This window comes from Aaosphaeria arxii (genome assembly GCF_010015735.1).
Source record: "Aaosphaeria arxii CBS 175.79 unplaced genomic scaffold BU24scaffold_4, whole genome shotgun sequence".
NCBI classification, from domain to species: domain Eukaryota; kingdom Fungi; phylum Ascomycota; class Dothideomycetes; order Pleosporales; genus Aaosphaeria; species Aaosphaeria arxii.
In genome coordinates, this window is record NW_022983477.1 from 279,717 (window position 1) to 305,801 (window position 26,085).

The 26,085-nt window shown below is 49.5% G+C and overlaps 5 protein-coding genes across 5 annotated transcripts; 2 read left to right on the top strand and 3 right to left on the bottom strand.

Moving 5' to 3' along the window:
* Positions 1 to 305: 305 nt before the first annotated feature.
* On the bottom strand, positions 306 to 17,816 carry BU24DRAFT_491563 (P-loop containing nucleoside triphosphate hydrolase protein; the record flags this gene model as incomplete). Its single annotated transcript, XM_033533808.1, has 5 exons — positions 306 to 600; positions 652 to 1,005; positions 1,061 to 1,863; positions 3,226 to 12,475; positions 12,524 to 17,816. 5 exons carry the CDS (start codon positions 17,814 to 17,816, stop codon positions 413 to 415), a joined length of 15,888 nt encoding a protein of 5,295 aa, XP_033383639.1. The 3' UTR covers positions 306 to 412.
* A 245-nt stretch (positions 17,817 to 18,061) lies between these two features.
* Positions 18,062 to 18,986, top strand: BU24DRAFT_421605 (ClpS-like protein). The gene is made up of 2 exons (XM_033527763.1): positions 18,062 to 18,344; positions 18,480 to 18,986. The coding sequence occupies exons 1-2, from the start codon at positions 18,120 to 18,122 to the stop codon at positions 18,810 to 18,812; spliced, it is 558 nt and encodes a 185-aa protein (XP_033383640.1). The 5' UTR covers positions 18,062 to 18,119; the 3' UTR covers positions 18,813 to 18,986.
* Positions 18,912 to 19,980, bottom strand: BU24DRAFT_421606 (uncharacterized protein). Its single transcript, XM_033527764.1, has 2 exons — positions 19,731 to 19,980; positions 18,912 to 19,657 (listed from the first exon to the last, which is right to left on the bottom strand). The coding sequence occupies exons 1-2, from the start codon at positions 19,881 to 19,883 to the stop codon at positions 19,112 to 19,114; spliced, it is 699 nt and encodes a 232-aa protein (XP_033383641.1). The 5' UTR covers positions 19,884 to 19,980; the 3' UTR covers positions 18,912 to 19,111.
* Positions 19,981 to 20,292: 312 nt separating this feature from the next.
* Positions 20,293 to 21,468, top strand: BU24DRAFT_421607 (pyrroline-5-carboxylate reductase-like protein). The gene is made up of 2 exons (XM_033527765.1): positions 20,293 to 20,423; positions 20,494 to 21,468. Exons 1-2 carry the CDS (start codon positions 20,381 to 20,383, stop codon positions 21,396 to 21,398), a joined length of 948 nt encoding a protein of 315 aa, XP_033383642.1. The 5' UTR covers positions 20,293 to 20,380; the 3' UTR covers positions 21,399 to 21,468.
* Positions 21,469 to 21,653: 185 nt separating this feature from the next.
* Positions 21,654 to 25,974, bottom strand: BU24DRAFT_421608 (uncharacterized protein). The gene is made up of 7 exons (XM_033527766.1): positions 25,695 to 25,974; positions 25,534 to 25,643; positions 25,145 to 25,485; positions 24,796 to 25,090; positions 24,348 to 24,739; positions 23,617 to 24,266; positions 21,654 to 23,566 (listed from the first exon to the last, which is right to left on the bottom strand). The coding sequence occupies exons 1-7, from the start codon at positions 25,757 to 25,759 to the stop codon at positions 22,102 to 22,104; spliced, it is 3,318 nt and encodes a 1,105-aa protein (XP_033383643.1). The 5' UTR covers positions 25,760 to 25,974; the 3' UTR covers positions 21,654 to 22,101.
* Between the last annotated feature and the right edge of the window lie 111 nt (positions 25,975 to 26,085).

The window sequence follows — 26,085 nt, forward strand, 5'->3', positions numbered from 1 at the left end:
ATAAATGAACTTGCAACTCTATGCCCCGGGATGTTTCTGGTGGAAGGATAATAAGACAAGTTTTCAGTCGTATGGTCAGTTATTTTGGAGCGGGGTATCTAGAAGAAGGGTACATTATCATAGAATGATGTCTTAGAAGCGAACATCATCCATAAATTGCGAAAAGATTGTGAACTAGCTAGTGTGCATCTAAAACAACGATGACTATGCCCTCACAATGATTTACGATGCTACGTAGGAAATTTACACATGATGGTGATAAATGCAAACAGAATTCGCGATATTGAAGTGGACCTTTTCTTCACATATATGTGTTACAGGAGGTTCTAATGCAGTATTGACTGTAGAGATGACATTGGACTTCCGGGTGACTTTCTCTAACTTCTTTACATTCAACATCAATGACGCAATTTCAAAGTTCACTCTTCACACCGATACTATCCTGCCATTCCTGGATAGGGTCGCCCCAAGACTCCCCCATGGCCACTTCATATCGTTTCAACATTTCCCTGTGCAGGTCTTCATACTGTCTTTGCTGATTGGAACCATTTGAATGCTTGGACATCAGTGCCCACTCATCATTGCATTTTGGCATGAATTCTCAGAGCTTGTTAGTGATTAGGATATAGGAGACGTGGAATCATCACTCACTTGGACTCATCCCATTTATCATGGCTTCTGCAAACCACTTGAACTCCATTTCCCAGCAGAAGAGATACTGCGCACCGAATGGGTCTGAGGTCTTGAGACGCCAGAGGTAACTTCTTTCCATCGGGTGATCGGGATCTTTCAGATTCTTCGAGATGGCTATCCAGTACTCCGTCCAGCTTCTGAGGAAATCTGACTTCGCTGCTTCGAACTTTTCCTTATATTGGACGTGAAGCGAGTTGCGTAGCATGATCGCACTTTCCGGTTCGTCTTGCTCTTGACTTGCCCATTGTCGATGGTGTTGAGGCAGCGACCAAGGGCCATACCATACTTTGTCCAGATCGTAGCCGTGATCGACTACCTTCCGTCAGTCTCCGACTGTTGAAATATCCGATGGATCTTTGTGGCTTACCTATTGACTTCTGTGGATTATCAATCACAGCATTGCATATTCTGTCCATATAATACATCATATAAGCCGACCGTTGTAAAGGATTCAGTTCTGGTGGGAATTTCGCACGACCTCCGAGGAGTTTCTCTGCCATCGCCTTACTCCTCATCTTACCACCATTGGTGATATTACATGGTAAAATATACTGCGGTACTTGCTTCGTACCCGCAGCCCTCCCATACTCCTCCCAATTGTTCAGATATGTCTGCTGCTGCTTTCTCGCCATCTCTTCAAACTTGGCTCTCTTATCGTCAGGAAGAGTGCGCCACTCTCGAGACGCTCTCATTCCTAATGCGGCAATCGTTGCATCGCTCCCTCTTCTCTGCTCCCTGATGGCTTCGCAAATTAAACTCCTCTTATACCACTCCTCTGCCTTCTTAGGCATCTCCGGCGCCCTGACGCCCTCGTCAAAAGTCCCGTCATCGCAATACCACTGCGCTTGAATGAGCGGCCAATCCGAATCGTCCTCTCTGACACTGCTTTGGATTCGTCTCGACTTCCAATCCTTTTCGAGGGTATATGCAATAGACGTGTAAGTGTACTGTGCTGGTAGCCAATCGTCATTGAAGGCAAGAGTGTCCATGGTGAGCCACTCTTGCCCGAGTTTCCGCGCAATCTCCCCATCTGTGAGGTTTGGATTCTCCTTGCGGGCTTTGGGGAGGTGTTTGTGGAAGAAGACTTCATCGGCGGTGTATGGGCGTTGCAGGGGCGATGTCTTCCACTGTTTCAATGCCGATTTCAAAATTGACTCCAGATCATTTGAACTGACGGAATCAGATAACGACTCCGGAAAAGATTCTGTGGGATGCTGGGAAGGCGTTGGAGCTATGGTGGCATCCCAGGGTTGTAGGAAAGGTTGCTGGTCCACGTGCGCAATGGGAGGGCTGGCATGAATGCACTCAACCACGACCAGCGTGCTTACAAAGTACCTCAGCATTGTAGGTAGTTGCTAGAGGTATCTGAGGGTTGAGTAATCCCTAATTCTGGTCTGCTCTAGACCAGGTCAATTCAATCCGCCGCCGCGTGTGAAAGGAAACCCGCCCTGTAAAGTTGCAAAACGGAGGGAAATTCTGCCCGTGCGCTTCAATGAATCCTACACTTGCCCAATGCTCGTTAGGCATCCAATTACTATGGCCTTCACGATCCTGTTGAGATTTTTAGTGACGGTATGCATTTTAGGTTATTTCGGTAGGAGATATCTAGCACTGAACTGCTTTTTATGAGATTAGAACTTTGCCAAACTATTCAACGTCTTGAAAGGAGAGATCTGGAGCAGATATGCGTTCATTACATCATGCTAACGCGTTGCTCTCGTCATGGCCCGAGAAATGCTCAGTTGCATAATGATAGAATAGATGATAAGAGTTTTTAAACACAATTGGAATAGGTGACAGTTAAATACTCCGTATCGATAGCCTCAAGGAGTCGTTTGCATCACGGAAGTCTAGTTTATCATCAGAGGTCGACCTTTCAGCAGGTGAATAGCTGGCTTCTTGATGTCGTAAAACTAAAGGATGTTCAATTTGATTGAATATATGGTCAGCTATCTACTAGCACTAGAGGATACATATCTTTACTTCCTCTACCAGCACAATACAGAATAAAAACCTTTTGTCACCTAACTATATTACTAGTAAATCACCCTTAACCTCTCACCTCTCACTCAACTTGGAAGAAGGGCACCATTCCAATTCCGTACTAGCTCCATGCACACGTGGCTTCCATCACCCACAGACCACCTCGTTCATCACTACTCAACCTTCCTAATCCGGAAGGTTCGTGGAATTGGTGTGGATTACAGTCGACATGTTCACCGCGCCAAGAGGTGAGAGGGCAAGTGAAGAGCCACGTGGTAGGGAGCCAATCAGAGGTTGATTTAGGAACGATGGGATGGAATAAGATGACATGAGTGACTATGATGGGACGGGACTGGATAAGCATTTCATAGGCAAGTATTTTGGGAGCCAAACTTGATAATAATCAGTAGCAATAAATTTACAGTATGTACTATGTGATTTTAGGAAAAGTATAATTGACTATACTAACTATACAAAATGAAATTTTATGCAACAAAACTCCTGAAAATGCTGAATATCTAGCCTGTACTTCCGGCGACCTCTCCAAACCATTGCCTCAAAGCACCGGCAAGAACTCCTGGTAACTCCCTAACATCTCGAACGACAAGATAATACCTGAACGGGAACCTTTCCATGTACTTCCATCGAACCACCTTTCCTTCTGCCGTAATCTCCACGCTTTGTAAATCGAGAATGCTCGTCTTGTCTTTTGCCTTTTCTGCCGTCGAGCCCTGCTGAGTACCCGTCCCTTGAGAAGCGCTGGGATCGGAGATTGTCGTGGTGGCAGTAGCGTCGATGATGATGAAAACGATCATGACACGTTCTTCCTGCGCCCGTCGAACGAGACGCTGAATATCAGCATGCGAGTCGCAGATACCGTCGCTGACAACTAGCATGAGTTGCCACAGATCCTCACCAGCGGAGCTTGCCCCCTTGCGCCGGGCCTCTGCGAACAGATCTAAGCTTCTGTCCACGAGTTTACGTACGTCTGTCTTGCCAGACTCGAAACCGAACTGCTCGAACACGCGGACACCAGATTCCGAAGTGAATGGTTTGTCGAAATCATGTGTCACGTTCACCTGATCGCCAAAGCCAACGACGGAGACCTCTCCCACCTCAAGCATGGAAAGCGAACGTGTGACCAGAGTCAAGGTCTTGAGTGCGAGATTGGAAGCTCCGGATTCGGCCATGGACTTGGAGTCATCGAGTGCGATCATAACTTGATAACTGCGTTTGCTGGGCATGGATCGGCGTAACCAGATCTTGTCTCGCTTGTACCCAGACGCGATGTATGGTATGATTCGTTTGAGGTTGAGTCTTTTACCAGTACGGAAATCGCCGCGAAGCTTTGTTGCAAGAGTAGGTGCGAGGATTAATCGAAGATGTTCAGTGAGCTGCTGGGAGAGAGTATGCGTGGAGCTCTCATGATGTAGCCAGAGAGCGCGAGCGGTCTCGGGCGTCATGGCAGAAAGACCAGGATCAAGATGGGTCAACTCCAATTGCGTCTCTACCTCGTGGACAGATGATGTCTCGGAAATCTCATCGTCCAGCGGGATAGCGTCTTCCATTTCATGATCATCATCTTCTTCGAATGTTTTCTGTTCACCCACAAACGCTTGAGGACGGCCATCTGCAGTCGGGGGCTGTTGCTCTTTCTCTTCTTCTTGCTCAAGTTGAGGCACAGAGTCTTCCATGTTGACATCTTGGTTCTCCTCGTGCACAGGGTCTTCTTCAGGTCGCGCTGGGACCTTTTCTTCCTCTTTTTCGTCAACAGCCATAGCCATGTCTTGATCAAGAGTCTTTGCCTGTTCCTCAGTCGCGGTGCCCATCGCCTGCGTGTCTGCTTGGGTCTCATCGTCTGGGAGGTGCTCGAAGTCTGCATCGGCCATATCGACCTCCTTGTCAATTTGTTGAACCTCTGTTTCGTCCTTCTGCTTAGACTCTTGGATTTGACGTTGTTGATTATACCATCGTTCCAAAGTATCACCCAGCTTTTTGAAAGATTCTGTTTGTGCAGTCTCCTCTTCATCTTCACCACGTCCACTGGCTTCAGGTTGAGCAGTCTGTCCCAGTTTTCCGTCCTCGGCATTGGTCTCCTGCATGTTTTCAGATGTCTCCCCTTCACGGCCGTCTTGTTGGTTTGCCGCACTTGCGGAGGCCTGCTCCTTTTGGTCCTGGTGGGAGTCTTCGTTTGCATCTGCGCCAGCACCAGCCTCGGCAGAGGCGTCAACGTTGTCGTCACGGTCTTCTCGGCCATCTTCGGGTGGCGCATTCTCATCAGGAAGAGGAACAACATCTTCTTCCATGGCATCTTGGTCATCCTGCTCCCCTTCTTCCTCTGCCTTTGATTCGTCTTCGTCCTTGATGTGATCTGTGGTTTCTTCATCCTGCTCGCCGGGTTCGGATTCAAGTTCGTCTTTGGCATTTTCGGGGTCGGCATTGAGGTCAGCGTCGAGCTCTTCATCTTCGCCTTCATCCATATCCATATCACCGAAGTCCTCTTCCTCTTTTCCTCCATCATTTCCATCAAGGTTGAGTTCTTCGGGAAGCTCAAGGGTTTCTTCCTCCTTTGCAAAAGGATCCATCTTCTCTTGCTCACCCGCTCCCACCTCTTCGTCTTGTTCTTCGCCTTCCATTTCCATTTCCTCATCTTCATTCTTAGCCTCCTCGTTCTCGCCTTTGTCATCCTCTTTCTTCTCCTTTTTGTCATCGGCAGCTACCTGTTCATCTTGAGTTTCCGTGCCAACATCCTGTTGACCCTCTTTCTCGTCTAGATCTTCGTCTTTGCCACCTTCGTCCCACATCTTTTCGTCCAAAGCATTAGGGCCAAGATCGTCTACACTGCCGACCTGACTCTCAACATCGTCATCTCCTTCTTCACCTTCATCATCCCCTTCCTCTTTCTCAGCAGTGTCACCAAGCTCGCCTTCCATCTCTTGTTCGCCCATGTCCACAGCATCTTCTTCCTCTTCAATGCTACCTTCACGTTCTTCACCCTTCTCTTGTGCCAAATCCTCAAGATCCTCATCATCTTCAATGTCCTTGGAAATATCCTCAGCACCTTCTCCCGCACCAAGTCCCGTGCCTGACTCCAGTTTGTCGTCCTTGCCCTTGTCCTGATCATTTGACTTTTCGGACGGCGTGCAGAAGCCCTGCGACCCAATTTGAATGAAGGTCCTGGATAGACGATAGAGCAGTTTGGATGTGGAAAAGTGCAATGCTCCCACCTTTCCAATGAGGAAATCATGAGAAGATACGTATTGTTCTAGGACGGGCTGCACGGCCGAGAATAGTGCAGCTGCTGCTTGGATTTGACTTTCATGACCCAAATCGTGCACCCGGTTGAGGAGATCCTTAAGCGCTTTCGATATCTGTTGAGTGTGGAGTGCCATGATCGCGGAGCATAAGGACTTTTCTTCCTTGACAAGCCATGTTGCATCTTCGACGGTGTTTGGCAGCTCGCTTAGTGCTGCCTGAACCTCTTGCATAGCACCGAGTACAAGGTCAAGGATGGCAAACAGGTCGGTGGACAAAGAGCTAATACCATCCAATGAAGGGGTTGAAGTTAGGCTTTCGATATTCTTGGGAGCTTCGAAAACAAATGGCTGGATCTGTTTTAGAACCACGCGACAAAGTGGGTATTGGGCCATCCAAGTATTGAAGAGCTGATGGAATTCGCCGAGCTTTTCCGTCGCCAAATCGTACGTTTCCGTGTAAGTTTCCGACCAGATGTTGGTAGGTAATTGAGGCAGGCCTTGGAAGTTGTCTGTCACCATTCTACCAAATTGCTCACTCCAGCGTCGCAGGCCGCTTGTAACTTCATCAAATTCGGTTGTCCGACCGAGCTGAGCCTGTATAGCGAGAATCTTTGCGCCAGTCTTCGTAATTGTTGAAAGCCAGGATATGCCGGACTGCAGCGAGGCAAGGCCAGTGGTCTGGGTAGGAGAGACACGCATGATAGTGTCGATCTTGGAAGACAGAAGATTTGTAACACTGGAGGACAATTGTTGTAGTACGCATAGGTTGTCTGATGCATGACTGATTTGTTTTCGTTGTCTGAGTGCGGCGTTCAACAAACCTTCGAGGTAGCCAATGCTCTTCGCGACGTCATTGCTGGTCAAGTCACCAGAATGTTCCTTGAAGACTTGGCGGACTGGAGCCATCAGGCTAAGAGATTTGTGAAGGAAATAAGCTGCTCCTGTTCTGTTCTTTTGATCTGAAGAACTAGTAGGGAGCTGCGCAAGAACTGTAGATAGCTCATCTTGCTTGACAAGAACATTACTGCTGAGATTGGAGACAATACCCATCAAGCGAAGCTCTTTCATTGTATCAGCGTAGAGTTTGCGCTTCCGTGTCTTGAGATGCTGGACAGTTTGCTTGTTTTCTTCGGTCAAAACGGACGGGGTGGCCTTCTGTAGTTCAGCCATTGTGGTCTCCAAATCTGAAATGAAGCTTTCAATGTACACTGCACCATCCGCACTTTCGGCAGAAGGACGTGAAAGTTTCTGCATAAGAGAAGTCGTTGTATCAACGTTTTTGAATCTCGATGGCCTGTCATTCCAGCTGGGAATAGATGCCTCGCAAAGTTGCAAAGACTGCGGGCTTGCTTTGATCTCGCTTGCAAAGAGACTGACTTGTTGGAGTGCAAATTTCTGTTCCGGGAAGCCGGCATCGTACATTGTGGAAAAGGGGCGGTTCAGGACAGCTCTGAACTTTCGTACGAGTTTTGTGAGCTTGCGATGCGATGTTTTAGCACTTTGTTTCAGTGCCTGAATCGTTGTGTCCTTCCAGCTTGCGAGTTTGATAACGTTGCCGATCTCTTTTTCCAGTGCTTGCCTTCCCTTGCTCAGGGCTTCTTGAACCGGTGTCAAGAATCGAGAGAAATATGCAATGAAATTGTCAAGAGCAAGATGGATTGAACGGAATGCTTCGTCATCTTGCATGCGCATCTTTGCATGAGCGCGGAATTGTTCGAGGAGACGAATACGACCCTCAAATTGACCCAGAGTGGTAGAGGAGAAGAATCCTTCAAGTGTTTTGAGTAGATCTTTCGTGTGAGCATTTAGGTCTGACTGATCTCCAATAGACTCCGAGGCTGCCATGATGGTCTCATAAGCGACGAAGAACCAGCTCCTTGCATGATCGCGGCAAGTCTCGACTTCAACGTCGAACAAGCGAGCCCATGTTGTAAGTTCGAGTTGTCTCCAGCTGACGAGTAATTTAGTAATCTCATCGAAAATCTCAGGGGTCTTGAGATCTCTTCTAGCGAGCGGTTGCCAGGCATTGATGTATTCATGGAGTTTCTCAACTTTCGTGATGAACTTCGCGACAGGGTCCACGTGCCTGAACTCAAGCGCTTCGTCACAGGTTCGCAAGACATCTAGAATGGTAGCATGATCCATCTCTAGAGCGGTGTGGATTTTGCGATAGCGCTGTTGCGTTCGATGCACCAGGTTGATGAATCTCTTGGCTTCTGAAATGTTCGCATCGAAGTAAAAGTTGTACAGCTTGCCAGACTCAGAAGATGCCATCATATCTGCCTTGTCGCCTAGGCTTAGAAGAATAGTCGGTAGCGCGTTTTCGTAGGTGGTGCCATGTGCGTTTCCTTCAGCCACACGCACCATTTCGCCAGCGCACCACTGGAGGAGCGACTGCAAAGCACCTGCAGATTCCACGTTCCCGAGGAAGAGATTCGAATGGGCATGCGCTACACGAATAGCGTGCTCGCGGGATGTAGATTTAGAAGTGTCTGTGGTTTCTCGTTCAGCATCGTAGTCTGGGAAAAGCTCTGGATCTGCTTCATCCGTCTCCTGCTCATCGCCCTTGTAGGTGTACAAGTTCGATCGTTTGGCTTCGGTCTCCTGGTCTTTCAGTAGTTTCACCTTCCAGTCACTATAAAAGGATTGGAATATGCTGTGGACAAGCGCTCTGGCCCTCTTGTCCATGATAGGGATGGGTTCGACAATACTTGTGATGGTGAGACTTTGTAGCGTGTGCCATCGAAGGTCAATGGAGTGGTTCAGCCTTTGCAGCTCTTTCTCAGAATCGGTAAAGAGAAGGTCCGGCTTGAATTCAGTTTGCGTTCCCGACAGACCGAAGAATGGCGTGTGTTCGGTGATGTATTGGAGGCTTCTGGAGACATTGGTTTCCTCTTTCTCCAGTAAAGAGCCCAGCGACAGGCCGATGTTTAGGCAAACGAGGTATCCGATAGCGGGACTAGTGATATCGGTGTAGCTTCTGTAGGAGCTGGATAGCCTGTCAATCACTAGACTGATGTTCTGTCGCATTGTCTTGTCCAACGAAGCATCTGATATTGTCATCTTGCCCTCGAGAAGAGGTTGAATAATGCTGAGCAAGTTTGAAAATTCTCCTTGAAGCGCATCTAGCTCGGAAACTTCAGGTCGCACTATCGCGGGGACTGTAGGTTCAAGTCCCATTTCATGGATCTCCGCTTCGATGCTCCGGATGCGAACGCTTGTATTTTGACCAGTGAAATCATTTTGGAATTGACGTAGCGATTCCAACTTTTGAACAGCAGTTGCCTTCTTCTCATTGAACAGCCTCTGTTCGACCATAGGACGTAATGCTGGATCATGAGGATAGTTTGGTACATAAAGAGCCAGCCCAGATAATGCAAGTTTGACCCAAGATTGAGATGCTTCGCTAAGTGTGGATTTGTTCCCGACTGCCGTAACATGGGACAGAGTGGACTCGATCAATTGACGATGCTGTTCAGACAACTGTGCATCCGACTTGAGAATGATCGGTAGCGCAGTTGAGGATAGGATGTCGGAATGTGTGGCAAGTAGTTCATGAAGGCGAGCTTGATAACTGCTTGCCTGTGCATTGTATTGTCCTTCGGTCATCTGGTTGGCCTCAAGCGATACGTACTGCCCAAGGATGTACAGTTCAGATTCGAATCGATCCAATTGGGACAACTGAAGCTCATCCAATTCATGCAATTTCTGAAATGTGGCAATGTGAACACGGCTCTGCAGAGCCATCTCACGTGCGGATTCTTTACCATGTCCAGTAAAGTGATGCAAGCTTGCAAGATGTTCCGAGGGGCTGTCGATGTGTTTGACAACGAACGACTGAGTCGATCGGCGTGCAAGAAGAGAAGCTTTGGCGCGCACGATGCTGACCTTATCCGTGATGTTCTGTTCCGCAGCAAGAACATAGCTTCGTCGTAGATCGACATATTGGCAGAGCCCTTCAAAGACGTTCTCGAAGTATGGTGTAATAATAGCACTATCTTCTCCGACTGAACTCTCAATCCCCTGTAAGAAGTCTTCGAGATTTACTAAGAGCTCCGAGGCATCAATGTCTTGAGTCCTGACTAGCTGCAAGGCACTGGCAAATCTTTCCCGGGTTTGAATCATCTCATCGATTTTGAGTGTGGATTTCCACATGACAGCGTCAAACCGGTCGGCCAAAACTTCTAGGTCCAGTATAGCTTTAAGTTGCTTTGTATTGCGTGCGGTCCGAGGCCTCATATGCTTCCAGATGCGTTCCATGCTGAGGCCGGTACGAAGGCGGGTGTCTGCGTCAAACACCATCAACTGTTGCGATAATGAGTTTTTGAGGTCAAGCATATGACCAGCATCAGTGGAATTTGTTGAAATTGACTCGTTGATCAGCTTGAGGTATGTCTGAAACGTTGCGCGATCGAACTCATGACCCTTGGCCAATTCAAAAAAGGTCCAGAATAGTACACGGACTGATTGGAGAGGAGCCTGGTCGATTTCGCCGGATTGGTAGGCCTTCCAGGTGGTCTCGAGAAATGCGGCCAGGATACGCCAATACGCATCCAAGAAAGCCGGCAACTTTTGCTTTTCCCGACGACGTTCGAACTTGGTCGATGGTATGGATTCGATAGCCTTCTGCATAGCATACACATCTGCATTATTGTCGTAAAACCAGGCAAACCAGAGGAAAAGATCTGGTCCATGAGAACTGCTGTTCAGACGAAGTTCATCATTAGCCGGATGATATGGCAGTGATGTGAGAGACTTTTGCCATTCATGATTAGAGTTCGCCACGAGCTGGTCTTGGAGGTGCTGGAGTCTGGGAGACCATCTCTGTTTGAGGAATGCAGCGATGCTATTGAGATCCAAGAACGAGCAGTTGTGGACGAGGATGCTTGCATCTCTAGGGGAGACTTGTACATCTGTATCAATATCGGACTCCTTCAGTGTTCGTGATATGAGGCCTTTCTCCACTTGAGAAACGAACGCCTGAAGGTGATTGCTATCCGCCAGTGAAAGACTTTCGAACCTTTCTAACTTGATATCGTCCGTCCTATCTCTGGAATGCATGATGTGCCTGAAGCGATACATCTGCGAGTCCAATGGATAAATTGGCAAATGTTCTCTGGTCAACGAATGCCCCGTCTCCTCATCCGGCAGCAGACAAATTTCAACGGCACGATTTCGCATGGCTCGTGAGAGTTCACCAAACCTCGGATCCATAGTCATGAAAATTCGAAAATTAGGGTGGGGGTAGACGATCCGGGCTTCGCCATCGGCAGTCGAGTGCTCATTGATGCTGAGATACCCGTTAGGCTCGAGGAGGGAGTTCAGTCGGTCCAAAACGGCACTGCTGCAAAGATTGGCATTGTCGAGAACGAGCCATTCGCCTTGTTCAAGTGCCCTGATTAGTGTACCATCGACCCATTCGAAACGAGCACCTTCGATTTCGTTAGGAATTTGTGAAATTGTCTCTAGGTCTTTCAGTAATGGTCCTGCAGTGTCGGCTTCGGGTGGAGATTGTGCGATACACCCTAGATGTCTTGCTATGCGGTCTAGCGACGGGTCTGAACTCGATTCCAGCAGCTCGAGCAATTCAAGGCACTGAGCGCGGATTTCTGGTTTAGCAAATTCTCCAGCTAGCCAGCGTCGAACGTCTCGGTTTAATCTAGCAACAAAGCGGTGGATTTCTCGCGACGGATCAGCCTGTTCATAGCCTCCAACTAGATCCATCGCATCGATATCCGCATTCATCGAGAATGTAACCAAATTTGCTCCGGCATATGAAGCCAATTGATCAAGGAGTGTTGTCTTTCCCGTTCCAGAAGCGCCTACCAGAATGACTGGCCATGAACGTTGCACACTCAATATGAGAGCCTCCATGGGAGCCAGCTGTGAGACTTGCAGGTGAGAGACATGATTTGCGCGTGTCACTCTGGGGTCTCTTGGGAGCGTGCCGAGCCCAAGTTGGAATGAGGTTGGCCCGAGATTGTGATAAAGAGTGATCCGGGGCCTGGATTGGCCATACACTCTCTCAAAGAGTTCTAACAGACGAGCTCGATCGGTCTCGGAGCGGAAGCGCTGAACGAAAATAGCATCCAGGAAGTCACGAGAAGACCCCTGGGCTCCAAGCACCTGGAGCCATCGCAGTGTATCACGGAGATTGAATTCCCACGGCGTACCAAGAGCACCGAAAGCGCGCTTCTGGACTACATGGTCGTCGAGAGCAGCAACGAAACTGATGAGCCTGCTGATTTCGTCGTTCTCAATGGAAGGGAAGATTTTCGTACAGATTAACGCAAGGTCCTCGGGTCCAAAGATATCTGCATATACAACGGTGAAACGATTGACGAAAGATGCAGGCAAGCCCTTTCGCCCGCCACCCTGATGATGAGGATTCTGCGCTGCGAAGACACGGAACGATTCATGCTTTTGGAATGTCTGGTCCAGCTCTGAAATATATACCGCACCACGATGATCGAGAACGGCATTCAATCCTTCGAGGACAGATTGGGAAGCCAAGTTCATCTCATCCAATAGAACCCAATCACCTTTCTTCATAGCTTTCAGAAATGGGGCGTCACGCCAGGCGAACGTACCTGCCTGGCCACCCTCAACGGGGACGTCAGACCCAAAGAGGTCCATCAAGTCTGTTTGCTCAGAAAGATTGAGTCGGGTCAAAGGTTTTCCAATCGCCTTAGCCAAAGCTGTGACGAGTGTAGTCTTTCCCACACCAGGATTACCCTCTAGAAGAATAGGTTTCGGTAGTTGAAGAGCGCGGACTACTCTCATGGTATTAGACCGAGTTGTGGAAGCTTCAAGCGAGAAATTGGCCTCTTCTGATGCTGTCTGCGAAAACTTTGGAATGGCGAAAGAGCCTAATCGGAACGATGTCTCATCGGAAGCAACATCAATCTCTCCGAAATATAGGGAAGAGATATCCTGGTGAAGCAATACGCTCAGCTGATTCACACAGGCTTTGCGCTCGTCATTGATTGATGCTGGTGCAATAGCTAACAACCCTGCAGGATTCGCTCCGAGCGTGTCAATGAAAACCATGGCCGCACCGTGTACTACGCCAAATATTGGATCGTCGTGGTTAGAAGTGTTGATGAATGTGACCCAAGCAAGCAGATCTCGAATCGAGATTGACGATGCTGCCGAAGTGTTGTACTTGTCATTGAACCACCGTGCAAAGGAGACAATTGAGTCTGCATGGGGGAGGGCATTTTCCACAAGCTTGGAGCGTATGATCTGTAGAATGTCGTCAACGTTCGAGAGTGCGGGTACCCAGATCTCGGTGAATCGATTCCGCAAAGCAGGTGACAGTTCTCGTTTACCATAATCGCCACCAGGATTCATTGTTGCGAGGAACTGGAAACCTTCGTTCGCAGTGACAACAGAATCGATGGGACCCTTCTCTGCCAAGAGCAGTGTCCGAGAAGATTCAAGGACACTGTTGAGTCGCTCCAGAACCGAATCGTCTGCGAGGGATATTTCGTCTAGTAAGAAATATTGTCCAGTTTTCATTGCATGTACCAAGCTACCATCTGCCCATTCGAATAGAGCGGCGGCTTTTACTCGGTTGATCTGGATCTCCTCGCGGTGTTCATTGGGAACTGCATTGCGTGATTCCTGGTCAAGGCTGTCATAATCCTGTAGAAGTTGTGACAAGTCGTTCGCATTTAAGTCCGCGGAGCCTGTGACATTTGCCAAAACGGAAAGCAATTGCTGGCGAAGTAACTCTTCAATCGCTGATCTATTTCGTATCGGTCGTTGTGCACCAATAAGGTCACCAGTTTCAGTGTTCTGGTGGGCATTGACGATATGGAGCTGCTTTCCGAAGGCGTCGGCAAGCATCTGGCACACTGTTGTTTTACCACAGCCCGTTTCTCCAACAAGCAACACTGGTTCGTTGTTGCGTATGGCATGTGCGACGAGCACAAAAAGTCGGCGCATGGCTTGTGTCCAAACGACGCCCTCGCATTCACCAAGCTTCTCTTTGTAGAACTTGATCTCGGGGGAGCTTTCCTCGCTGAACAGCTTTTCCTCTTCAACCTGCACCCTTGGTCCACTCTTACTCATGACCGATTCAATTATTTTCTTGACCGCCTGGCGCTCGTCTTCTTTTCGTACTCGTTCAGCGAGTAATAAGTAGCCGTTGGTTGCGACATCCTGGATTGTGTCCGCTTTTCGTTGTGCCCATCTGAATAGATCACGCAGTGTAGCAAAACTCTTATCCTCAAATAGTCGGTTCTCTTGTCGCAGGGTGGAGAGTTCTTGGTAGACTTTCACTATACGCTTACACCATGATTCTGGAATCATTGTGCGGCGATGCAAAATTTCCGTTAATTCCTCTACGGGAATGTCATCGAAATGGAGCTCCAGGAATCGATTACGGAAGGCTCGCGAGAGAACCTTTCGTCCTCCGTACAGGCCTGCAGGATTCTGAGTGGCGAACAGCATGAAGTCCTCATGAGGCCGAACAACTTCTTGAGTCTCGGGAATGAGAAGTTCACGGTTATCGTCTAGAAGTCGATTCAAGGCTTCAAGTACATCTGTAGGTGCAAGATTGAGTTCATCGAGAACTATCCAGTGGCCTTCTCGCAACGCACGAACAAGAATGCCTTCCTGGAAGGTGAGTTTACCATCCGTACCTGAAACATAGGATCCCAGGTATTCTTGCAGATCAGTATGCTCGTGGTTGTTGATGCGCACGAATTGATTGCCTGATCGCTTGGCCAGGTACTCAATCATGCTAGTTTTACCTGAAGAAGTCGGACCTTGTATGAGAACGGGAAATCGGCGTGTTGAGGCAGCTCTAATAAGGTTGTTCATGTTTCGTTGAACAAAAGGAGTGATGATGTAATGAAGCTGCTCTTCAACAGCATGCGGTCCTTGCCGCAGCCAGTAATGACCTTGTCGAACGTAGGTTCTGCCGTCATTGGCTTGTTGTAAGGGCTTCCCTAGTTCAGTCTTCGCGCTTGACTTTTGGCTGAACAGATGTTGCTTGATCAGTGGAGCGACTAGGTCTTCTGAGGCTTTGCCTAAGAATGTGAGGAAGCTCATATGGAATGCTTCATACAAAGCCCGCCTAAGCGTGCAAAGAGGTGATATTTCCCTGGCGTAGGAGAGTGCTCTTGTTAATGTTCTCAGACTAAAGTGGGCCTTTTGATCCGCTCCGTCTACCAGCATATTTGACTTGGCTAGCCGCTGGATATCAAGATAGAGGTTTGTAACGTCAGATGCAGTCTTCACTAGGACTGCATCTATTGTGTCTCCACCCAGATACTTCTCAACGATATTACGAAGACTCTTAATATCACTATCCGGACTCTCGACATAAAGTTCGGTGAACCTCGATCGGATGCCAGGTGGAAGATCTTTCTTTCCAACATCGGTCGCTGGGTTCATCGCTGCGAACACTCGAAAGTTCGGGTGCGCTTCGATGCGTTCTACATTGCCAGTCTCTGTGAGCAGCAGTGATGGTGTGCCGTCTGGACCCCCGCCGAGAAGATCTGCTAATGCCTCAAGGGTATCAGAAGATGCAAGATTGATCTCATCCAGCAGGATCCAGTCTCCATTCCGGACAGCTTTGACGATGTTACCCTCTAGGAATGAGAAGGCAAACGCCTCGGAGCCACTTGCAAGCTGTGCCTCTAAGTCTTGTAGGTCTGCGGCAAACTTTTCCCATCGAGCACTGGGAAAACTTGCAGGCAGACCATCGACCTTTCGCTTCTTCTTGGGTTGGCCTCCATCTGGATCTGGCGACGATGTCCGCGATTCGCGTGATTTTCGTTCTGCATCGACTCTCTTCAATGCTGCTCGCCAAAGCATGCAAACGCGTTTCCATTCTCCTTTGGCTACACGCTTGCCCATCATTTCCAGGAAAGGCAGGTTCTTCTTCCTTGCAAATGTCATATCAAACAGTTCGTCGAACTCATCTTTGAGGGGGATGACCAGACTGCGAACGTTGACTGGCTTGTACCCTCCCAGGAGATCACTACTCTCACTTTGTTGCGACAAGTTGAAAGCGACCATCTTCCGACCAAGTTGCTCGGCAAGATACTGGATTGTAGTTGTTTTACCTGTTCCTGTTTCGCCAACAAGCAACAAGGGTTCTTGATGATCGACTGCAACGGCCACTTTCTCCAACAATCGCAAAGTGTAAGCATTTGTTGAGAAAGGTCGATTTGACATCTGCCGCCTCTGTGACTTGGACCGAGTGAGACGGGCTCGTCCTATCCGTAAAACGCCAGAGGTTGAGCTTTTGCTTGGGGCTTCCAGTTTGACTTCCCGATTCTCGAGTAGATGATCCCGGCGTTGTGGATCAATGTGCAATTCTTCCGCTACGCATGCCATAACTTTGAGACGCGCTTGATCACTACGGAGACTTCCCGCAAAGCAATCATAGGCCTCCATGAAGATCTCGTCCGTCTTGGCCGCACTAAAAGTCGAGGATTGGCTTAGCAAAGATGCAATCCTGTCACTCCATTTAAGCAAATCGCGGGGAGTCAATGCGCGTATTGAAGTACCATTCTCGGACGAGAATTTCGCGTCGGAGTAAAGGGACAGAAGTCTCGAATAAACACGGATCAGTCCGGGAGCATGCTGTTGTAGGGTCGGGTATTTTTCTGTGAGAATTGTCTCGAACTCGTCCAGTTGAGGCATCTGAACTTTGACGTGATTCCAAAACCTCATGCCGATCATATTCTGCCTAGGGGCTATCTCCTGGCCTCTCGGGTTCAAGGTACTGCGCATAGTTGCAATAATGCGAAACCCTCTGGCTGCTGTGACGGTTTCTCCGCGGCTTGGTATCAAAAGCTGGCCTCGCTCAATGAGGGGTAGAAGAGTACTAATGACTTCATTTGGTGCACGGTCGAGGTCCTCGATGAAGATCCATCTTCCTTCTCTGACAGCTGTTGTCAGCACTCCTGGCCTCCAGCTGAAAGTACCGGGTTTCGCTCCGGTCGTATACATGCCAACAAGCAACTTGGCATCACTCTGCTCGTTCAGATGAAGTGTGACCATAGTATCTAGCTTATTCAAATGCCATGCGAAGTACCTGGTAAGGAGGGTCTTGCCGGATCCCGCGATTCCGGTTAGAAGAATAGGCCTCGAATCCAAGAGTCCTTCCGCCACATGGCGTAAATTTGATTCCGTGGTAGGAGTGGAGATCAGTTCCGATGGTGTCTTCCGTGACGGCGCTCCTTCTAACCGGGGGAGGAGAACTCCGTTGATGTTCACTGTGTATGGAGAGAGTTGGCCAGCCTTAGCAGCCTGGGAAACGGTGCCAGTGTCTGACGTTCTGGTCTCAAGCTTCTGTTGCAACAATGACCATCTCTTTTCCTCCCACAAAGATAAGAACCTGTAATCGATGGTCTGATCTTCCCACCTATCTTCGATTTCCCCCTCTTGAATATATCTTTTAATCATATCTTGAGTAGCATCATCTGCGGTATGTAAATATAAGCACAATGTCCGCACCGCGATGTATCGGACAGTCCTATCCGGGTGATCCAGCAGGCCTTCCAGAACCAGAGGACGGACATATCTAGAGATGCCGATACTATCGAAGCTGAGAATACGGAAAGTTCCTAGGAGAAGTTGGAGAAGATCGGGTTTTTGGAGGTTCGATACAGAGAGATCGGATTCTTGAGAACCAAGAATAGGTGTTTGCGAGCACGTGGCTAGGAAGCGCTCGACATGTTCTGCGACATGGGGCGCAAGTGGAAGAATACGGCCAAAAGCCGCGATTTTGAAGACAGAATTCGAGCCTGACGATATCCACCTTGCACAAACTTCCGCAAAGAGTTCGCTATTTTGCGAAAAAATCTCATCCGTCCGTAGAGGATCAAGAGCTGCCGCGGCAAGCTCGTGGTAATTGGCCATTTCAGCGGTTTCTTTCCAGACACACCCTTGATTTTTGGAGGGCGAACTGATTGAAAATGTTTCCGGGGCGCCTTCCCATAGTTTCGACGCAAAAAAATCGCTAGTTGGCCCAAATTGTTGTGTTTCAATGTTTCGAGGTTCGCCATCAAAAAAAAAGTTCGAGATTGAAGTTTCTTGCCAAGGCTCTACGACGAACATCGCCTAGCGCTACGCAATACCCATCTCGAGATTTTGCGGAGCGAAACCTCACCTCCGACCACACCATCTGTAATCGCACCTCGAACGTCCGCCAAAATCGCAAACATGTCCGCCCCTGTCTCTCGCGCCCTTGGGCGATGCGTATGCAATGCTCGCAGCTCAATCTCCGTCGTCCGCCCCACAGTCTCCTTCGCACAGCAACGATCCTCGCGGAGATGGCAAAGCACAGATGCGGCCGCCGCACCAACAAACCCTAAGATCGCTACTATCGTGGATCAAATCAGCCAATTGACTCTTTTGGAGACCGCAGACCTTGTTTCGACTCTCAAGGTAAGCAATATATTTGATTTACCGTGCGGGGAGGTCCCAATGCCTTCCGCAATACAGCGGAAGCATGATCACGACATATGCCTTAGGCCACATAGGTCAATAGAGAAGACAATTCAAACTAACAATTTATTATAGACTCGTCTCAACATCCCTGATATGCCCGTTGGTGGTTTCGTTGCTGGACCTGGCGCTGGTGGCGCACCAGCAGCCGCACCTGTTGAAGAGGAAGAGGCTGCCCCCGCCGCTGCAGAGAAGACCCTCTTCAACCTCAAACTCGAGAAGTTCGATGCTGCAGCAAAACCCAAGGTCATCAAGGAGGTCAAGGCCATGTTAGGACTGTCACTGGTGGATAGCAAGAAATTCGTGGAAAGCGCACCGAAGATGATGAAGGAGGGTGTACCAAAGGAGGAGGCAGAGAAGATCGTCAAGACCTTGAAGGACCTCGGTGCGACTGTCGTCATGGAATAAAGGACTGCTGTTTAGGGGACAAAACGGTCCAGGCGATGATGGATGCATACACTGTACTATATTTCAGCATTAATGCGTGTACAGATACGATAACTTGTGATTCTTGGATGTGTTCGATACAGATAAAATAGATTCAAGTATGCGTGCCTAAATGGTATCTCTCCAGTCTGAACTAGTTCCCTGTCCAAATCCTCTCCCGTATAACGCCAAGCAATGCAGATGTATCATGAGCGGTGCTTCAAATCCCACAAGACGCCTAAATGTGCCATCTCAACCGTCCGAACCGAATAGAGCGACATTCAGCCCAATGCGATGATCTGCCTCCGCTCTTCCTGATCCTCTTTTCCCATTTCGTAGTCATCCTCTCCGATATCACTGGCCTCATCCCAGAGTTTCTCGAACTCCGCATCTTCCTCGCCTTGCCCACTCGGGATAGCCCAAATGCTCTCTCTTAACCTCTTATGTCGTTCCCGATCCTCTTCTATACGCTGCTCGATTTGTCGTTTATCCAACGCTCGTCCCGTACCTCGCTTTGCGCCATTTGTGTCCGCGCCGTCGCCACTGATGAATGGATGACTCGGCGCAATGTCTCTCTCCTTCAATACTGCTTCCAGTTCCCCCACCGTCTCCAGCGTAAGAACTTCTTTCGATTGTAGACCGGATAGTACGCGCCGGACAACCTTGACGTTTGCGGCGCCGGAACCATCAGGGGGTGTGACGGCATCGATCACGCGCAGGATGTCGCGCTGCATCATGCGGACGTATTCAGGGTGGTTTTCTCGCAGGGCCAGGTCGCAGAGGTGTTCGATGAAGTACATGATGTTAGCGCGATTGTTCATATTATTCTATTCCGCGTTAATACGAAGATCATAGATTCCCCTAAAAAGGGTGGAGAGGATCGTGATCATGGGAGCGTACTCTCTCCAATTGTTCCAGTATGCATGAATGCAAATCTTCGTCCATTTCGCGGTTCTTGAGGGCGAAGTTTGCAGCTTTTTGCGCCGCTGTCACAGAGGCACTGAGGTGTTGGAGCTGCGAGGTGAAGCGCATCCGCACTTCGAAGGGATCCATGGCGGGCGGTCTTGGTGAAGATGTTAATTGCGACGAGGAAGGCGGGTTCCACCTATGTTGAGGACTGACGTTGTGGGATGTTTGCGGGTATGGCTTGTATAGCCCACCGTAAAAGAACGAAGCTCTCCGGATCCAGACTAGGACGAAAAGAGAAGGATAGGTTGATATACCTTTCGGATAGGAAAGGTACGAAGTCAGCCAGTGATCTCGCTATGTATAATTATAAATCATAGACTAGCAAATATTCTTACCCATCACGAGGCTGAAAAGGCGATACGACATCCAGTAGCTCGACCTGTGGCAGGAATGCATGATAAGCTGCCCTCCGAAGAGACCTCCGAAAAAGCGTCCGAGCTTCTAGAACATCATCCCACCCCGATTGTAACCGCCACTCACATTGTTTAGTTTAGTCACTTTGGAACTTAAAAGGTCCCTCTACACTCCGCAATTGAACCCCAGATTTTCCAGAATCAAACAGTCACACAATTTACTACAACATGTCTTCCTCAGAAGGTCTTACTTTCACCGTGCTCGGCTCAGGTGAGTCCTCATATACCCAAATCTCCCTTTCGATATAGCCCCGCCATGGTCTAATCACATTCACATCCAGGCACCATGGGCATCGCCATCATGGGCGGCGTCATGGCCTCTCTCGCCAAAGCCAAAACGCAATCTGCGCTCGCCGATTCCTCCTCCACAGATGACACTAAGCCCTCGCGTCTCCCCTCCAAATTCGTCGCCTGCGACACCTGGAAGCCCGCTGAAGAGAAGGTCAAGGCCGCACTGGGACACTACAACTTCCCCCTCAAGACCCTCACAAACGACAACCTCACCGGTGCAAAGGAGGCCGACATCCTCCTCCTTTCCTGCAAGCCCCATGGCTTCCGGGACATCTTGGGCGCAGAGGGCATGAGGGAGGCCATCGCTGGAAAGGTCCTCGTCTCCATCCTCGCCGGCGTGACGAAGGAGCAGATCGAAGAATTCCTCTACCCAACAGGCATCCCGGAGAACGCATGCAGGGTCGTCAGAGTGATGCCCAACACCGCTTCCTTTGTCGGCGAATCCATGAGCGTTATTCAGTCTTCGGATCCCCCTCTCTCGGACGAACAGTTCAAATTGGTCAACTGGATATTCAACTCCATCGGCCGCACTGTCACGTTGGCTCCCGCACAGATGGACGCTTCGACCGCGCTGTGCGGCTCGGGTCCTGCTTTCTTTGCGTTGGTCCTTGAGGCTGCTGCTGATGCAGGTGTTGCTATGGGTCTGCCTAGGGCGGAGGCACAGTTAATGGCCGCGCAGACCATGCGTGGAGCAACTGGCTTGGTCCTAAACGGAGAACACCCCGCTGTTTTGAAGGACAAGGTCTCTACACCCGGAGGTTGCACCATCGGTGGTTTGATTGCCCTTGAAGAGGCTGGTGTGAGAGCTGGTATCAGCAGGGCTATCAGGGAGGCTACTGTTGTCGCAAGCCAGCTCGGACAGGGAGTCAAGAACGTCAATGGAACAAGACACTAAATCTAGAAAATTTTTGAGTAAAAGTGTTATTAGATATCCTAAAGAAAATAAAAGAGAATTATATGACAAATATTTCCCATCTGCTCAAAACGTTTTTATCTGACTTTAAACGAGCAATTTTCGCTGAACTTGAATACTAGAAAACCAATATAAATCAACACCACCATAGGCAACACCCATCAGCCCTCAGAACCCCTCTCACAGTCATCAAAATCGTCATTAGTCACGGGGGAAAAAAGGAAGAAAAAAGGAAGAAAAAAGGAAGAAAAAAGGAGGGAATGAACCATACAGATCCTCACATCATTCACATCCACATTACAACATCACAGCCACCAAAGACACACACATTTACACCAACGACAAAACCGTCGGCATGTTTTTAAATTCTGCTATATATGTACATACTACAAACTAGTACGTACGTACCTCTTTCAACTTTTTAGAATGAGGACAAATATAGGGAGGTAGTTAACCTGATACGCTCTTTTTTTGGGATGTAGGGTATAGTACATTTCGAATGGGGGTAATATAATATTATACTTCAGGCAAGTGTCGAGGGTCGACAAATGTATGTACTTGTGGACGCGTGTTGCACTGCCGATTATATGTGGATACAAGTAGTAATTGAAGGGGGAAAAGAATAGAGAGGAGAGAAGAAGAGTGAGAGGGAAGATGGTGATTGGAGGTACGTATTGTCTCCATTTCACCATCTGCGGTCCCGTTCCCGCTCGGATCTGTCCAGTTCTCTTTCTACGTCGCCCTCCATTTTCACGCCGCCTCGACGCTCGCGCTTGCCTGCTGTTTTGCGCAGACCGGCGGTGAAGAGGCTGGCGATGGAGTTGGTGGCTTCGCCGCTTTTGCGGCGCTTGTCTCTGTGTGCAGAGGGGCCGGTGGGGACTTTACTGTCTCGGCCTTTGTCATCTCTGTCGTCTCTGTCCTCGTCTCTGGCATGGTCACGATCGAAATTGTCGTGGCTGCGCTTGGAGCTGGGGTTCTGTCGTGACGATGATGGCTTGGATGAAGCGGACTCCGCCCGCCCAGTGGCACGGCCGTGGAGTGTCTGTAAAACGCGGTCTCTGTTGCTGCGTTCTCGCTCAGCAGCGTAATGGTCATCTACGGTTGGTGTAGTGGGCGTCGCTGGTGTACTGCTGACGCTGCTCTTGCGCTTGTGGTCACGGCTGTCCCGACGTTCTGCAGCGGGACCCTTAGGAGGCTGGAGACTGCGTGGGCCAGTTGGTGGAGGCATGGGTTTCGACGAGGAGTCGGGTTTATCCTTCTTCGCTTTGCTGAAGCCGCGGATGGAGAAGCCGTTCGCGGAGGGACCCGTAGGCGCGTTCATGGGTGGGGATGCGTCACGAGCCGCGGTCGAGTCTTTGGCATCATAATCCCGATCGTCTCGATCACGATCTCGCTCACGATCCCTATCTTTGCGGCTTCGGCGGGAGGAACGATATTTCTCATCGTCGTATTCTCGATCTCGCTCGTCGTCGCGGTCGCGTTTGGAGCGCCTCCTATCCCTGTCCTTGTCTCGCGATCTATCCTTCTCTTTCTCATATTCGTAATCTCGGTCGTGATCCCGATCTCTACGATCACGTCGGTCTTTGTTATGATCCCGTTCACGTTCACGATCTCGTGAGCGATCTCTGTGCCCCCTCTCACTCCTGCTCTTATGACGATTGCTCAGTTCAGAAGGCATGCTGTTGCCATTGCCGTGTCCCTCTTCCTCATAGCGTTCCTCAATGATAGGGGAGCGAGATCGATGGCGACGCCGATGCTCGCGACTTCGCTCACGATGGGAGCGTGATGATCGATGTCTGTCTTTGTCTCTTCTGCTACGATGCTTAGAGTCTACTGAAGCACTCCGGGTTCTGTCACCTCGATCATCATCACGGTGCCGATCATCGTAGTCATCGTCACGCTGCTCATCACGCCCATCACGATCATCATAGCGGGAAGATCGGTGACGGCGGCGTTCCTTACGACGTTCGTGATCCTCCGAAGTAGGCGTTTGGGACCGTTCACGGGGATCTCTTCGAGATTCCCGATCAGCGGACCGAGACCGATCTCTACCGGCCTCTTTATCACCGTTGTCTTTCGCTCGAGATCCGGACCGCGAACGAGATGGCGATTTATCCTTTGTACGTAGGGTCTCGTCTCGCTCTGGACTTCTAGAACCGTGTTAGCTTTACTCAAATGCCGGTTCATGATGAATGCATACCCTCGCCCTTGCCTAGAGGGACTAGCAGCAGGAAGTGATGGTGCTTGTTGGACGGTTGGTGTTGATGTTTGCGAATTGAATCTAGCGTTGTTCGCCCGGCTCGAGAAGCCTGTGTTGGGTCTACCTTCTCTCATGGCTCGTGGACCTGTAGGCGCGCCTTCAACACCAACGCCTCGTGGTTCGCCTGTCAGTACAGTAGCAGCGCCATATGCTGGGTTATAGCTTCCTTGGTGCCCATAATCGTTCTGCCCATAAGCGTTATGGGGTTGGAAGCCCATATTAGAATTGTACGGTCCATTCATATCAAATCCGTTGTTAGGAAACCCATTCATCATGCCCTGTTGGAACATTTGATTCGCCATCATGTTCGATTGGTCGAATCCTGATGTGTTGATTTCATCCGAGTCTACAGTTTGGATCTGGTTGAGACCATTGGATTGGTTCATCTCCTCCCCATTTGCTTGTCCTAGGTTACTTGACTGGTTTGTGGCGTCATCCTGCTGAGCTTCGATCGAGTGCACCACTTCAGAGGTGTCTTCGACCTTAGCATTACCTTCTTGATCATCAGCAGAACCCCCCTCAACCTGCTCACCATCTTTCTTGTTGTCAATGGTGGCTCCGGGCTGAACTGTAGGGGACTCTCCGTCACGCTGAAAACCGGGTACGTCAGTTTTGAGAGTGGTTGGGGATTGCGCCGTTGGAGTGACGGACGCATTATTGAGTCGACGTACGTTTTGCAGGCCATTTTGGCTTTCAGGCCGACTAGACGTGCTAGGACCCTGCTGTTTGCCAAAACTGCTTTGGCTATCTCGTCTGTTGTGCTGCGCAAATGTTGCCCCTTGGGCATTGAAACGATTCTGGTTTTGGAAATTATTTTTGGGCAACTGGTTCATCATCTGGGGATATTGTGGTCCAGATTGATTATATCCACCCATTTGGTTGTAACCGTTCATGTTCCCAAAACCTGCTCCGTTCATCCCGCCTTGCCAACCATTGCCAAACCCGCCTCCGTAGTTCATCATGGACATGTCATTCATGCCAGGCATGCCCATGTTCCCACCAAAGCCTCCGTACATGCCATTAGGCATATTGGGCATATTCATTGAGTTCATGTTGTTGAAATCTGGCGATGAAGTTAGCTTCCAAGTTCTAGATATTCGATTATAGTGGATGACTTACCCATCGGATTCATGTTACCCATCATTCCCATCATGCCGTTCATTGGAGGCATACCGCCATTCCAGCCCATGCCATTCATGTCTCCGGGATTTTGATTGAAGCCGAAGCCGAACTGCCCCTGCATGCCATTGAACATTGCGTTGTTCCCAAAAGAGCCATCCCCCGAGCCGTCCGTCGGGTTCTGCGCTGCACTGGAATCCTCAACCGCAGATGAAGGCTCAACACTTTGCTCCAAATTCTGGGCATCAAGACTAGCGCTGCGCTGCGCATCATCATTGGAAAGAGAGGTTGCATTCTGGGCTATATAAGCAAGTGAAGAGCAACCGGAAGAGTGCTGCGAAGAGCTTACCTCTTTGGTTTGTGACCCAACTGAGCCTGCGCGCACTACTGCCTCCGTGTCTTGACCCGTAACCTCCGAAGCTGCAGCCTCGCCAAGATCTGGTTTTGAGCCCTCCTCGACATTTTCAGTGAGAACGCCAGCAGATCCGGCTGCCTGCGCAGAGTTCGCCACAGGAACAGCAACCTCCATAGCTGGTGTCTCAGCCTTCTTTGCTTCCTCCTTCTTCTTGGCCTTCTGGAGCCAGGCGCGCATCGTGTTGCGCAGAGATTTATTGACGGTACATAGGTCGGATTCAAGAGGGTGGTGCTCGCACGACGGGCATGTGGTGGGGAATTCTAGCTTCTCATAACCTTGACTAAATTAGCATTGCCCGAGAAAGATATGTGGTAGAGACGTACAAGATGTGCATATAGCCTTGTTACAGCAAAGCAGCTTCCACGAGTCGAAGCTCAGTTGGTTGCATAATGCACAGAAGAAGTTCTTCGGGAATGCTGTGGTTGGAAGGGAGCTGCTCGGTTTAGTATTTCTTTTTCCTGCTGATAATACTGATGAGACTTACAGAGCGAACTCCTTGAGCTCTGCACTGAGCGCTGCAGCTTTGGGGTCTGCAGCGGGGTTCGCCATAGTGAGCCTTCGCGAAAAGTTATGTACAGAAGGAAGTCGAGCTTGACCACAGAGGGCTCAGGCAAATAGTGTATTATTCAAGCCATGCAGACGGAAGGTGAAGGGAAGAAGAAAAGGTCGCGGAGATAGGCAAACGGTTATCCTGTCACCCTGTCAAGTGAAAGTGAGCTTTTAACTACTTCGGAGGCTACACAGGCCGCGTTTGCGAGCATGAGTGAGGTGTCGCGGCTGCGTTGCCAGAAATTTGGTAGGTTATTCAGCAAGCCTTGGCAATTTACCCGCGTTCCCGTCACGTGCACGCGATGATCCTGAATATCAGAGACAAC